We start from the raw sequence: 13676 nt of genomic DNA on the forward strand, positions 1-13676 counted from the left end.
AGACCGAGACTGCTCCCGCTGAAGCTGGATCTACTCAACCTGCTGTCGAGCCATCCACTGGTGTCTACCCTCCTCCCGAGGCTGGAACTGAGACTGGCTCTGCTTCTGTCCCTGTAGAGACCGAGACCGAGACTCAGAAGGTCCCTGAGCATACCGAGACTGTTACTTCCACTGGTGTTTACCCTCCTCCTGCTCAGTCTACCATTGAGACCACTGAGGGCGCCGAGACCGAGACCGAGACCATTCCTGCCGAGACTGAGTCTGTACCTGCCGAGACCGAGACCGTGTCCGTTCCCATTGGAACTGAGACTGCTCCCGTTGAAGCTGGATCTACTACACCCGCTGTCGAGTCATCCACTGGTGTATACCCTCCTCCTAAGCCCCACACCGAGACCGCCGGTACTGGAACAGAGACTATCACCGAGAACCCCAGCCAGACTGAGCCAGCCATTGAAACAACCAGCCAATGGACCACCTCGACCGTGTACACAACTACCGTCCGAACCATCACTTCTTGCCCACCTGATATCCCTGACTGCCCTAACAACAAGCATGTCACCACCGAGACTATCGCCATCTCCACAACCATTTGCCCTGTGACTGAGGCTCAGCCTACGAAGCCTGTGACCGTCACCGAGGACCAGCCCGCCACTGAGACCGAGGACAAGCCTGCTACCGAAACTGGAGACAAGCCTGCCACCGAGGTGTCTACTGTCCCCGTCACCGAATCTGAGGAGCAGCCTACCAAGCCCGTCACTGGACACGAGGGATCCACCAAGCCGGCAACCGAGGAACAGCCCACAGAGACTGAGACTCAGGCTATTACTACCGATGGCAACAAGTACCCCGTTCCTACCGAGAGCGGAGAGCAGTCCACTCACCCCGTTACTGGCACTGAGGAGCAGCCTGCGCCTACCGAGCCTGCTAGCACCACTGACTGGACTACCTCAACTGTTTACACAACCAACGTCCGCACTGTTACTTCTTGTGCTCCTGATGTGCCTGATTGCCCCGTTACTCCTCATGTCACCACTGAGACGATCGCCATCTCTACCACCGTCTGCCCTGTCACTGAGGTTGTCCCTTCCAAGCCTGTCACCAAGGTCATCATCACCGAGAACGGATCTACCAAGACTATCGCTACGACTGAGGAGCATGTCACCAAGCCCGCTACCCAGGAGCAGCCCACTGAGGTTATCCCTACTCAGCCTGCCACTGAGGAAGAGCCCACCAAGCCTGCTACCAAGCCTGTGACCGGAGGCCAGTCCGAAGCTGGATCTACCCAGCCTGCTTCTCCTTCTACTACTGAGTGGACCACTTCAACTGTCTACACGACCAATGTCCGCACTGTCACTTCTTGCGCGCCTGATGTTCCAGATTGCCCCGTCACTCCTCACGTCACTACCGAGACCATTGCTGTTTCTACCACCATCTGCCCCGTGACTGAGCAGCAGACCAAGCCTCATGCCACTGGTCCCAAGCCTACCGAGCCCAAGCCCACCGAGCCCAAGCCTACTGAGCCCCAGGCTACCGGACCTCAGCCTACTGAGCCAGCCAAGACCACTGGTTACACTACCTCAACTGTCTACACTACCAGTGTTCGAACTGTCACTACCTGCGGCCCTGAGGTTCCTGACTGCCCATTGACCCCTCACGTTACTACTGAGACTATTGCTATCTCTACTACCGTGTGCCCTGTCACCGAGGAACAGTCCAAGCCTACCAAGCCTGCTGGCGAGCAGCCTTCTGAGCCTGAGCAGCCCCAGGAACCCGAGCAACCTGGACAACCTGGCAAGCCTGAACAACCTGAGCAACCTGCTTCTACCAAGCCTGCTGGTGGCAACGAGCCTTACCCAGTTCCTACTCAGCACATCGTGACAACTGGTTACTCCACCTCTACCATCTACACGACCGCCATCCGCACCGTTACGGCCTGCGCTCCAGGTATCGCCAACTGCCCCGAAGGTCCTCACGTTGTCACCGAGACCATCGCGCTCTCGACCACTCTCTGCCCCGTCACCAAGACCCAGATTGTCCCCGGACCCGGAGCTACTTATGGTCCTCGTCCTGGTAACATGACGTCCACTCTTTACACGACCAAGTACTTCACTGTCACTGCCTGCCCTCCCCAGGTCACAGACTGCCCTATCGGCCAGGTCACTTCCGCCGTTTACGCCACAGCCACCACTCAGATCCAGCAGTGGAACCCTTCCCACTCTGGCGTCTACCAGCCTCCCGCTCCCACCAACGTTATTCCTCCTACCGTGTCTACGACTTATGTCCCTGGAAACCACGGTGACCAGGAGACTACCTTCCGCTACGAGACTCCTGTGCATACTCCCAAGCCCATCTCGACCAAGCCCATCGAGACTCCTCAGCCTGTTGAGACTCCCCACACAACTGCTTCCGAGAAGCCAGCTGCTCCTTACTACCCTCCTCCTCCTTACTAAGGGCATGAAAATTAGCATTCCATGAGTCTGGAACCAGGATGCTACCTTGCATACATTTAGAATGACATCTTATCACGATCTTCACGACTTGTTTTGTATTTAGATTTCTGTTATATTTTGTACATGAGAAGCATTTAGCTTAGATAGCAATAGCGTCAATACGACATACATCTTTCCTTATTACACACTTACTGTCCCCGCATTGAACTCGATTATGTATGACAACTTGGATTCTACGGTGTTTAAACTGAAATACAAGCCTTAAATACGATCTCGACCTCCACCTATAACGTTGATCTGACAGCGCAGGTCAATAAATCGGATCACACATTGTATTTTACTATAGCCAATTTTTTCAACAAGAACGCATACGCTTTAACCAATAGAGATTTGCCTAAATATCAACAAAGCAAAGACTTGAGCAATATTATCAGGTTATCATTCTCCGATGTCAGCTTCTGACGTATTGGGTACCAGAACAGGCCATTTCCATGCATGTCTTACTTCCCTAAAAGGGCAGGTAAAGCGGCCTTTTTACTCAAAACACAATGTTGTATGTTTGAAGCACCAAGGTCGGCTAGACCGTTGCATTAGGATATTAAATCACTTGTTTAGTAATTTCAACAAAGATGACAAGTTACAACAGCTCACCATGAAGAGTTATTTCAGCCTCCATGTTTGGCCCATATTACTCAATCGTTATCTAGCAGTGTGCCACCCCCAACCTCAAAGAGGTATTCGAAAACAGCCCGGGCTGAAAGTGTATGTATGGTGATTGCAACGCAAACATGTCTCACTTGCAGGAATTTCATTGGTGACAAAGTTTCGACTCGTACAGCAAACTGCAGTGCTCACCCCACGCAAAGTATGTAATATGTGCTTTTGGAAACTGCATGTTGGCGATAAAGACGTCAGAGGCAAGAGAAAATATTGCTATTTTGCTTTTTTTTCGCTTGGGAAGGGGGGCACATGATACACTATACTGCAGACAAGGCTGACGCTTGGCGGCTGTGTGAAGCCCTATAGAGTATATGCAGGTCTCACTCCTGCCGGTCGAATGGAAATTAGATGATCGATTGGCCAAAGAAAATGCATGAGAGATGAATTCATCACATATAACGAGGCTTAGCGCTTTCAATTATGCAGCACGTATAGGAGTTGATCAAGATAAGGCAATTACATATCATGGGTCTCTGAAATGGACTTGGTACTCGGTGGGGAAGACAATACATATAAAGGCATATGTCCAGTAGTCCATCGTCTTGGTCCATAGCAGGAGGATCTACCCTTATCATAGAACCATTTGAAAACAACCAACTGCCACGAAAAACAATGGACTTGCCCAATCTGTCAACATTCAAAACACATAGCGGCGTTGCCATGATTCTGGTAGCCCTTGGAGCCTTTTGGTGGCTCGTGACAGCGTTAATCGCATGGAATCGGCTCCGACACATCCCAGGCCCATGGTTCGCAAGATTCAGCTACATTTGGGTTGGCTGGACAGAATGGAGCGGTCAACAACACCAATCATTTCTGGACATTGACGAAAAGTACGGCTCAATGGTGCGTATTGGCCCAGAGCTTCTTGTCACTTCAGACATGGAGGTTGTCAAGCGCATGTCTGGAAGAAAAAGTACCTATAGCAAAGGAACATGGGTTGACGGTGTCCGGTTGAACCCGTACCACGAAACAATGTTTAGTATACGAGATCCTCATGAGCATGATCAAGTCAAAGCTCGTCTTGCGCCTGCATATAGTGGTCGCGACACGCCTCAGCTCGAAGATGCCGTCGATCAGCAAGTCAACAATCTGGTTGCACTCATCCGTAGTCGTTATGCTTCCAACCCTGCTTGTGGCGAGTTCCGCGAAATGTCTCTCATCAACGTCTTGTCTTATTTCACGCTGGATGTCATTTCCAAGGTCGCGTTGGGAACCGAGTTTGGGTGTTGTGCTTCAGACTCTGATCCGTATCACTTCTACGATACGATAGCTGAGCATATGCCATTTATGGCGGTGACAAGTGACGTGCCATGGATTCGAGCCGTGTTATATTCTCCTACCTTTTTGAAATACTTCGGTCCCAAGGACACTGATCCCAATGGAATTGGTCCTTTGATGAAGTACGTCTTCCCTGGCACAATGAGTATTTGTACTGATGGTTATCAAGAGTTACCAACGACAACGTTCGAGCACACTACAGTCAAGAACAAAATGAAAAGACAGATATTTTGGTATGTATATTTCGATCTACTGTGTAAAGTTGACAATTTGCTAATCTCCTATGCCTCGTTTCTTGCAGAGCTCCTTCAAAGCCCATGGACTTTCTGAAGGCGATGCCCAATCTGAAGCACTGTTTGTGTTTGTTGCAGGATCCGACACTACCGCGGCAGCTCTTCGTGTCACTCTATTCTATATCATCTCGTCACCTCGCGTTTACCGAAAACTCAAAGAAGAGATCCGAAAGGCGATACACGAGGGTCGCGCCTCTAGCCCCATTACCCTTGCTCAGGCACGAGAACTGCCTTACCTGCAAGTCAGTATTCCCCGTACAACTGAAACCAATAGGTTTGCTAATTAACGAATTGAAAGGCGGTTATTTATGAAGGTCTTCGTATTCGACCCGTGACAACAGGACAGCAGGCCAAAGAAGTACCACCAGGTGGCGACACTATCAACGGATACTTTATCCCTGAAGGCACAGCCATTGCTACCAACTTCTCCGCCATTATGGGCTCAAAGGAGCTATTTGGACCAGACGCTGATCTCTTTAGACCCGAACGTTTTATCGGTCTCCCAGGCCCTGATCTTGCCGAGATGCGCCGTAACGTTGAGATGAACTTTGGCCACGGGCGCTGGATGTGTGCTGGGAAGCCGATAGCTTTGATGGAACTGCACAAAGTCTATTTCGAGGTAAGACTGAGATACAGAAGATGTGATGTATGCTGATGTATGACGGACAGTTGCTTCGGGCATTTGACTTTCAGCTCACTGAACCACTTCAGCCTATGACTTCCGAGAGTTATGCTCTGTTCCGAGATCATGGACTTAAAGTTCGGGTGACGATGGCCGAGGACATGGAGTGAAGTTTCATTCGTTACAAGATGAGATGTTGACAAAAGGAAATGAGGGTTGGGGGTGGGTAATGCATCATGTTTCTAGAATTTTCTACACATGATGAGATCTTTTCGATGGCGTGATAAAGCTTGAATCTTAACAGAACTTGAATACTTACTGGAATGTACATGATAACCATCTTTACATTGACTTTCTTTAAACAACTCTACTGCCACCCAAAATCAAACGCTTATCTCGGTTGGGGATTGCATCGACCAGTCTCACATTCCCTCTACGTCTCATGACTTACTATTCTTAGTCCCGCAGGAATGGTCATGTGGGGGTACAAATGCGACTCGTGCCGATCTCAGGTAGCGTAAGCTCTAAGTCATCAAGTAATACAATGCGTTCTGTGGCTTGTGTGAAACCTTGTTGGCTGCAATCTCTCCAACGATCTGAGACAAGTTACGCAATCAAGGTAATACGATTACCCTTGATCTTCAATCTTGTGCAACACACGAGTGAAGTTGGTGACAGATAATGGGGTCGTACAAGAGCGGTCATACCGTATACAAAAACAAGGGACGGAATGGTGTTTGTCTGCAATTGACCCCAGCTATTTCAATCTCAACTCCTCCTTGACTGATGGCAATTGAGTTTGTCAATTGAACTATCTTTTTGCTCACTAGGCTTGATCTGCGTAAAGACGTGTCTTGATCGGATTGAACCGGCAAAACAATCTTATTCTATACCAACCACCTGTCACCTCTTATAAACTCCCCTTCCCCTTCTCCTTCTCCCGATCACCACTCTCAATCCACATCGCATCAACGCCAGACAAAATGTCGACCATGGACAAGATCTTCGCTGGCCACGCCCAGCGCCAGGCCACCCTCGAGGCAAGTGACAACGTCTACGCCAAAGGCATCGCCTGGATCCAAGGCGAGCTTGTCCCCCTCAACGAAGCCCGCATTCCCATGATGGACCAAGGTTTCATGCACGGCGATTTGACCTACGATGTGCCTGCAGTTTGGGACGGCCGTTTCTTTCGTCTTGATGAGCATCTCGACCGTCTCGAGGCAAGCGTCATGAAAATGCGAATGCAATTCCCCATTCCTCGCGACGAGATCAGAATGGCTCTTCTTGACATGTTGGCCAAGAGTGGGATCAAGGATGCTTTCGTTGAGCTGATTGTCACCCGTGGCTTGAAGCCTGTTCGTGAGGCTAAGCCTGGTGAGGTACTGAAGAACCACCTCTACTTGATCGTCCAACCCTACGTCTGGGTCATGAGTCCCGAGGCTCAGTATCACGGTGGTAATGCCATTATCGCACGAACTGTTCGTCGCATCCCTCCTGGCTCTATGGACCCTACCATCAAAAACCTTCAATGGAATGATTTTACCCGCGGCATGTTCGAAGCCTACGACCGTGGAGCGCAATACCCCTTCCTCACCGACGGCGACACAAACATCACCGAAGGATCTGGTTTCAACGTCGTATTTATCAAGAACAACGTTCTTTATACCCCCGATCGAGGAGTTCTGCAGGGAATTACAAGAAAGAGCGTTATTGACGCTGCCAAGTGGTGTGGCTATGAGGTTCGCGTTGAGAATGTTCCTGTTGAGATGGCCTATGAAGCCGATGAGATTCTCATGTGTACCACTGCTGGAGGAATCATGCCCATTACCACCATGGATGGAAAACCAGTCAAGGACGGAAAGGTCGGGCCTATCACAAAGGCCATCTGGGATCGATACTGGGCGATGCACTGGGAGGATGAGTTCAGCTTCAAGATTGACTACCAGAAACTGAAGCTGTAGCGGGATGGGATCAACGTTGTATTATGCCTATACTCTTTACTCATGCACCCTGGGTACGATGGTATGATTATTTAGTTTTGCCTGTATCAGACCGCTTCTTTTGCATTTCCATTGACATTTGCTTTAACAACAATGTTACTTATACCACGGACATAACGATAACGGTACTATGTACCGGTGTCGTTTCGGACTCCGGTGCGGGGAAAATCTGTCCGCGGCACGTAGAACTGTGGAGTTTTAACTGTAAAGCCAACTGTCCCTGCAGACAACATCCATGTCCGCGGACAATCCGCGTTTCTTGAGCAACAGATTCGATACCAGAGTTGGTCTCTCTGCATCCGTTCTTAAAACTGAATGATCTGCGTCATAATGATTGGACTGATTTTGGGCAATACTGTAACGTGGACTTGCGACGTGGCCTAAAAACACCGGGCATGCCGGAAACCTGAATCTGATTACCTCACCAGATCTCTCGTCAATCTCCCATAAAGACTCTAGAAAACCCGGTATCATCTTTGTTAGACGTAGATAGAAATAAAGAGTAACTTGCTTCATATTGTCCTTTACTAGATTCACAATTTTATTAACCACTGTCGCATTTTATCAGTGAGGGTATCATCATCATCATCATCATCATCAAGATGGCAGACAGCTATGCACAAATTCCCTCTGGCGCTCTCGTCCAGCCAAAACCTTTCAAAGTGTCAATTGAAGATGAAAAGGTTGATGAGCTCAAGCTGCTTATCAAACTTGGCAAGATCGCACCGCCTACCTATGAGTCTACGCAGAAGGAGAAGAATTTTGGCATCACTCATCAATGGCTCACAGATGCTAAAGCTGCTTGGATGAAGTTCGACTGGTATGTTTATGAGAACAAGAGGGTGTGCTTCACTTGGAACTCAACCTGGTAACTGACCATCTTCAAACAGGCGAGCTGCCGAAAAGCATATCAATTCATACAACCACTGGATAGTGCCTATCCATGATACAAAAGGCGTCTTTGATATGCACTTCACTGGCATCTTCTCAAAAAAGCCAGACGCTGTCCCTTTGGTGATGGTTCACGGCTGGCCAGGTAGTTTCCTAGAGTTTCTCCAGATCTTGTCGATTCTGAAGAATCGCTACACTCCCGAAACGCTCCCGTACCATGTTATCGTTCCATCCTTGCCAGGGTTCGCCTTTTCAAGTAAGCCACCAATGGACAGAGACTTTGGTGCTGAGGATTTTACACGCGTGATCAACACTCTCATGGTCCAGCTGGGCTTTGGAAGTGGTTATGTCGCCCAGGGCGGTGACCTCGGGAGCATTGTAGCTCGTCAGCTCGTTACAAACTATGAAGAATGCAAAGGTATGTGACAATATACTTGACAGTTGCAAGTCAAGCTAACGGTTTATGCCCAGCCATGCATATTAACCTGTGCATGATTCCTGAACCAGCCGATGTCACAGGCGAAATAACAGAAGCCGAAAAGAAAGCCCTTGCACGTGGCGAAGAATTCGTGAAGCGAGGCTCAGCATACGCCATGGCCCATGCCACCAAGCCAAGCACAATCGGTCTCGTCCTTTCATCGTCGCCCTTGGCACTCTTGACTTGGATCGGCGAGAAATTTCGCGACTGGACAGACGAAGAGCCTCCTATCGATGAAATTCTAACCTCTGTCTCACTCTATTGGCTCACTGACACGTTTCCAACATCGATCTATGCATACCGCCAAATTCCTGCATTTAGTAGTGCCCCTGCCAGACCGGAACCAAAGATCACCAAGCCGTTTGGCTACAGCTGGTTTCCACAAGAAATTGCGCCTAAGCCCGTCGCCTGGGCCGCGACTCTCGGAAATTTAGTGTATCACAAGAGGCACGAGCGTGGTGGCCATTTTGCTGCCCTAGAGAGACCAGAGGAGTTGCTGGAGGCTGTGGACGAATTTGTGAAACAAATTTCTGCTGATGGAAGTTTGAAGATTTGAGGTATTGGTCAATATGGTTAGCAAAGATTTCAAATCACTATGACGGCATTCTACTGCACAAATCACTTCGTAGCTGCAGATCTTTGACAATGACACAGAACTTAACCGTCACTCTAGAAAAGGCCGTTCAACGGAATGAGCTGGTTGTAAGCCATGTATTTCACTTCCGATCTTGTCAAGACATCTGAATAGAGTATCTAATGCCATTGAAGTCCTTCGTATCCGAAGCCCATAATATCTAGACATGATTGTCATACATTACTTCTGCTTTCACAAACTTACCATATGGCTCACGCATTGCTTTGGCAGCTCAGGAGTGACCAGTTCAGTCCAGCCGCTTCATTTCACGTGATTAAGCACCATCTCATACCAATGCTTCGAAGAATGATCAACCCCGGTAACGACATGGGGGCTCAGGGGCTTTGCAGCTGATGAGCTGGATTCTCGTATAATCCAACGCCGCCAAACAATAGTCTTATCACTGGAAAAGCTTAGAATGCTACAGTTGTAATTATGCAAGGCTGGATTCACTCATATCCATCCAGTCGTATGAAACATTGCAGGGCTTTGGAGAGACTGCACAGGTGCTTTGGGTGCCGCACAACACTGACAGTCCGAGAGCGCGACCTTCTCTCTGTGCTACCGATGTCGGTGAATAACTGCGTCACCAATGATCTGTAATAAAATGGATCTGGTAGTTGTGATAGTTTCCTATTGCGGTAGTGGTCTAAGAGGCGGAGACTCCGCAACCGCCAACTGCAAGCGGATATGTCTTTGGCACTGTACCGAGATAGGTAATAGTCCCAACATTACAGTCTTCTCTTAAACTGCCCAGCACAGAAAATGGAGTGAGTAACACTGTGTGGGGCCACACGTCGTCACGATCGAGCCTTCTGTCATTAAACCCTCATTGACCTCATTTCTCCATGCTGCAGTGATCAGGCTTCACTCTTCCTTGAACAATTCCTCCCCTCTTCTCTGTTTTCTATCTGCCATATCCTAAAATCCTACCATCCTGCGAACAAAAAACCATCGCCTCAATTCTCTTCCTACCTCACCAAGTTGTCATATCATCATGGCCAAGCAACAAAAAGATACAGAGATCATTGAGATCGCAAAGACCCTCAAAAACACACCCTGGTGCGAGGAGTACGAGAAAATGATCTCGGGAATGCTGTTTGTACCATTCACTCTCACTTCGCAGCAGTAGATCTAATCGTGGGATAGTTACAACCCTCTTCATCCAAAGTTGCTAGAAGGCCGTCACAAAGCTCGTGGTTTGACCCACAAGTTCAACAATCTTGATCCAAACACTGGAACATACCTGGAAATTGAGAAGAAAAAGTCCGAGATGCTTACCGAGATGCTCGGAAAGGTTGGAAGCGGCACCTTTATCGAGTCGCCGTTCTCACCCGATTATGGAAGCAATGTCTCTATTGGAGAGAACTGCTTTATGAACTTTGGGTCAGTCATTTTCATCAAATTCATTGGCCTCTATTGTTGGCTAACTCTCTCGTCAGCTTGACAATCCTAGATACTAGTCTCGTCATCATCGGCGACCGCGTACAAATGGGCCCCAATGTAAACATCTATACAGCTGGCCACGAGACAAGTGTTCTCTCGAGAATAAAATTCGTCGAGTTCGGACACCCCATTCGTATTGAAGATGACTGTTGGATTGGAGGAAACGTTATCATTCTTCCTGGAGTGACTATCGGAAGGGGTTGTACCGTCGGTGCTGGTTCAGTGGTCACAAAGAGTCTGCCCCCTTACTCAATCGCTCTGGGTGCTCCTGCAAAAGTTGTCAAGACGATACAGAGTATTGAAGAGGAGATGGCAGATCCCAGCAACCCTTATCGAAACATGCCTGATCGAGAGTAAATAGTATTGCAACTTTGAGATGGAACTGCATGCATATATTACATGGTATCACTACCTATTTCTGTTTTACTCAAAGTCGGAGCCGCATTGTCGGAAGATATATGTCTTGCATGCCGACTAAAAGTGACGGAATTAAAATGATCACTTTACTCCGTCCTTCGCGAAAATGATTTAAAGCCGATGACAATTGATAAGCAATTGAACTATGATTGGCTGTGCAACCACGTCATCCCAAAAATACATGAGGTTTCAAGCTAGGCCTCGGACTTCGGACTCGCTGATATTGTAAGCACTAATAAGACACGGTGATAACATCATCAATTACTTCCACAATAACCAAATATATATATATATCAATTATCTGTTGTCTGTCTGTCGAGACTATCATTGCCACTTGACTTTGTCCTACTCATATCCATCAGCTATTGCCTCTATCGAATTCTCACTTTTCATCTAAAAAGAAAATAATTCCTATCTCAACGGAACTTCAAGCCCTAAAAAGATCATTATGTCGCATCCAATCCTCTTCAACAGCTCCCTTGGTCTAGGCCTCTTCCTTGCCGGTCTTGGCTTCAACGCATCTTTCCGTCCCAATGCCCACCTCAAGGCCCTCGAGTTCCCTATCCCCAAAGATCCAGAGGCCAAAAAGTTCAGCCGCGCCCTCATGCGTATCTGGGGCATCCGAAATATCTCAGTTGGTCTCCTGGTCGCGCTCATATGGACTACTGGTGACGAGAACCTAATGGCAAAGGCTTTGGGTGTTACTATTGCTTTGCCAGTGACGGATGGGTTTGTGAGCAGAATCGTCATCGGAGGTGGTGAGACTCAGCATTGGGTATTTCCACCTCTGTTGGCCGTTTTCAGTGCTGGGCTATTTGGGGCGTTTTGATCATCTTGGCATGAGTTGCTGGTTTGCGATTGCAAACTAGCGATCGGGGAGGTGTTGGGACTACTACGAGACGGAAGGCTCGACAATGGTTTGAAGAGCGACTCAGTATCATTATCCATAGTTATACTCAGCTGATTTACAGATGATGTTTCTCTGGATAGAGACCCAAATGGATATTTCCGAATTTTCTCTCGCTTCCAAATGATCATTACTGTGCTGTTATCAGCTATCATCCATCCGTATAGACTGCTATACTGAGAGACGCAATTGAGGCATTCCTAGGTGGTTATAGACATAGAAATGGGACACGGGAGCTAGAACTACCGGGGTATCGACACTAATCTTCAGCTCAACTCAAGCGTCGCCGATATCGGCTAAACAATATGAATATTCCCTTATGAGCCTGGTTAATAATTGAATGAGTCAAGTCAAGATAGAGGAAATCCCGAATAAGGCCGCATTTAACCTTAAGTTAGCGCCGGCTTCCAACGCACTTAAAGGGCAAACGCTCGCGAACTATTTACTATAGTACAATTCTTATTATCATTTACACTCTAAAAGCTTTTGCTTTATTCCTCAAGCACGTCTATTCCAGTCCCATAAGTTACAGGGCCTGCCTAAGTTACTTATTCTCGTTACGATGACAACAAAGCTGGGGTTTATACCCATCAAAACCACACTCACAAAGCTTCCATACCCACGATTAGAGGACCGCAAAGTCATCAGAACAAAACGCCTGATCCTCAAACCATTCTATGAAGATGCAGCAAAAGATCTCTTTCCTATGCGTGCCCAGCAAGAGGTCATGATGTGGACGGCGCAAGGCGCTCCTGACAAGGACCTTGAGCAAACTAGAAGTTGGGCTTCAGTAAGACTACCGCCACACCATGAAACAGACTTCAGTTACGTGGTCAGTCTTGTCGAAACTGGCCAAGTTATTGGTGCTGGTGGTACTTATCGACGAGCATGTGAGCTTGGGTGGCCAGCTATCGGATACGCGTTTCGCAAGGAGGCTTGGGGGAAAGGCTACGCTACCGAGTTTCTGTCCGCGTTCATGGAGGTTTGGTGGGAGCTGCCACGAATCGAGGCTTCGATTGAGGTGGATCGTACAACCCTCAGTGAGGAAGAGATCAAGACCAGCCCTGATCGTGCTATCGTGGAACGATGTGCGGCGGAAACTATCAAAGAGAATGTTGGCAGTAATTGTGTTTTAGCCAAGGCTGGTTTTGAGAAGGTCAAGGAATGGAGGAATGAGGAGAAGAATTGGTCGATATATGGGTGGACAGTTACCGCTTCGAACGCACCTGTTCATTAGTCAATTCACAGGTTTAACCTCGATAAATGTTTATGAATATTGCGTCAGCAACCATTATGTTTACGGTTTCCGGACCCTGACACAAGTAAAATGGTAAAAACAGGGCAAACGATGGATTGTCAAGGCAAAGAAGCCGTATAAATCAGTGTCACAGCCTCCAAAGACGGCGGTCGAGGATGATTATCAAGGACTTGCAGACCAACTAAGGGGCTTCACCCCCCACTAGTTGAAAGGAGGTGGATGGTGATGATCCGTGGCAAGGCTTAGGAAGTAGGTGAACACAATGCTTAATGGGATAAATCG

The 13676-nt window shown here is 48.2% G+C and overlaps 6 protein-coding genes across 6 annotated transcripts; 5 read left to right on the forward strand and 1 right to left on the reverse strand.

Moving 5' to 3' along the window:
- Window positions 1-1510: 1510 nt before the first annotated feature.
- Window positions 1511-2683, reverse strand: EDB82DRAFT_59306 (uncharacterized protein). Its single transcript, XM_065610004.1, has one exon. The coding sequence runs from the start codon at window positions 2466-2468 to the stop codon at window positions 1578-1580; it is 891 nt and encodes a 296-aa protein (XP_065465657.1). The 5' UTR covers window positions 2469-2683; the 3' UTR covers window positions 1511-1577.
- Window positions 2684-3365: 682 nt separating this feature from the next.
- EDB82DRAFT_487819 (cytochrome P450) lies at window positions 3366-5842 on the forward strand. Its single transcript, XM_025730164.2, has 5 exons — window positions 3366-4570; window positions 4618-4681; window positions 4750-4983; window positions 5040-5360; window positions 5411-5842. Exons 1-5 carry the CDS (start codon window positions 3693-3695, stop codon window positions 5531-5533), a joined length of 1620 nt encoding a protein of 539 aa, XP_025589316.2. The 5' UTR covers window positions 3366-3692; the 3' UTR covers window positions 5534-5842.
- Window positions 5843-6246: 404 nt separating this feature from the next.
- Window positions 6247-7443, forward strand: EDB82DRAFT_59380 (aminotransferase). Its single transcript, XM_025730163.2, has one exon. It carries the CDS (start codon window positions 6347-6349, stop codon window positions 7322-7324), a length of 978 nt encoding a protein of 325 aa, XP_025589315.1. The 5' UTR covers window positions 6247-6346; the 3' UTR covers window positions 7325-7443.
- Window positions 7444-7852: 409 nt separating this feature from the next.
- On the forward strand, window positions 7853-9550 carry EDB82DRAFT_487823 (Alpha/Beta hydrolase protein). Its single transcript, XM_025730162.2, has 3 exons — window positions 7853-8183; window positions 8254-8672; window positions 8726-9550. Exons 1-3 carry the CDS (start codon window positions 7966-7968, stop codon window positions 9286-9288), a joined length of 1200 nt encoding a protein of 399 aa, XP_025589314.2. The 5' UTR covers window positions 7853-7965; the 3' UTR covers window positions 9289-9550.
- A 1695-nt stretch (window positions 9551-11245) lies between these two features.
- EDB82DRAFT_59392 (uncharacterized protein) lies at window positions 11246-12260 on the forward strand. The gene has a single exon (XM_025730160.2). The coding sequence runs from the start codon at window positions 11678-11680 to the stop codon at window positions 12056-12058; it is 381 nt and encodes a 126-aa protein (XP_025589312.1). The 5' UTR covers window positions 11246-11677; the 3' UTR covers window positions 12059-12260.
- Window positions 12261-12632: 372 nt separating this feature from the next.
- Window positions 12633-13476, forward strand: EDB82DRAFT_487828 (GNAT domain-containing protein). Its single transcript, XM_025730159.2, has one exon. It carries the CDS (start codon window positions 12699-12701, stop codon window positions 13371-13373), a length of 675 nt encoding a protein of 224 aa, XP_025589311.1. The 5' UTR covers window positions 12633-12698; the 3' UTR covers window positions 13374-13476.
- The last annotated feature ends 200 nt before the right edge of the window (window positions 13477-13676 follow it).

Source organism: Fusarium venenatum, assembly GCF_020744135.1.
Source record: "Fusarium venenatum strain MPI-CAGE-CH-0201 chromosome Unknown EDB82scaffold_1, whole genome shotgun sequence".
In the NCBI taxonomy this organism is placed as follows: Eukaryota; Fungi; Ascomycota; class Sordariomycetes; order Hypocreales; family Nectriaceae; genus Fusarium; species Fusarium venenatum.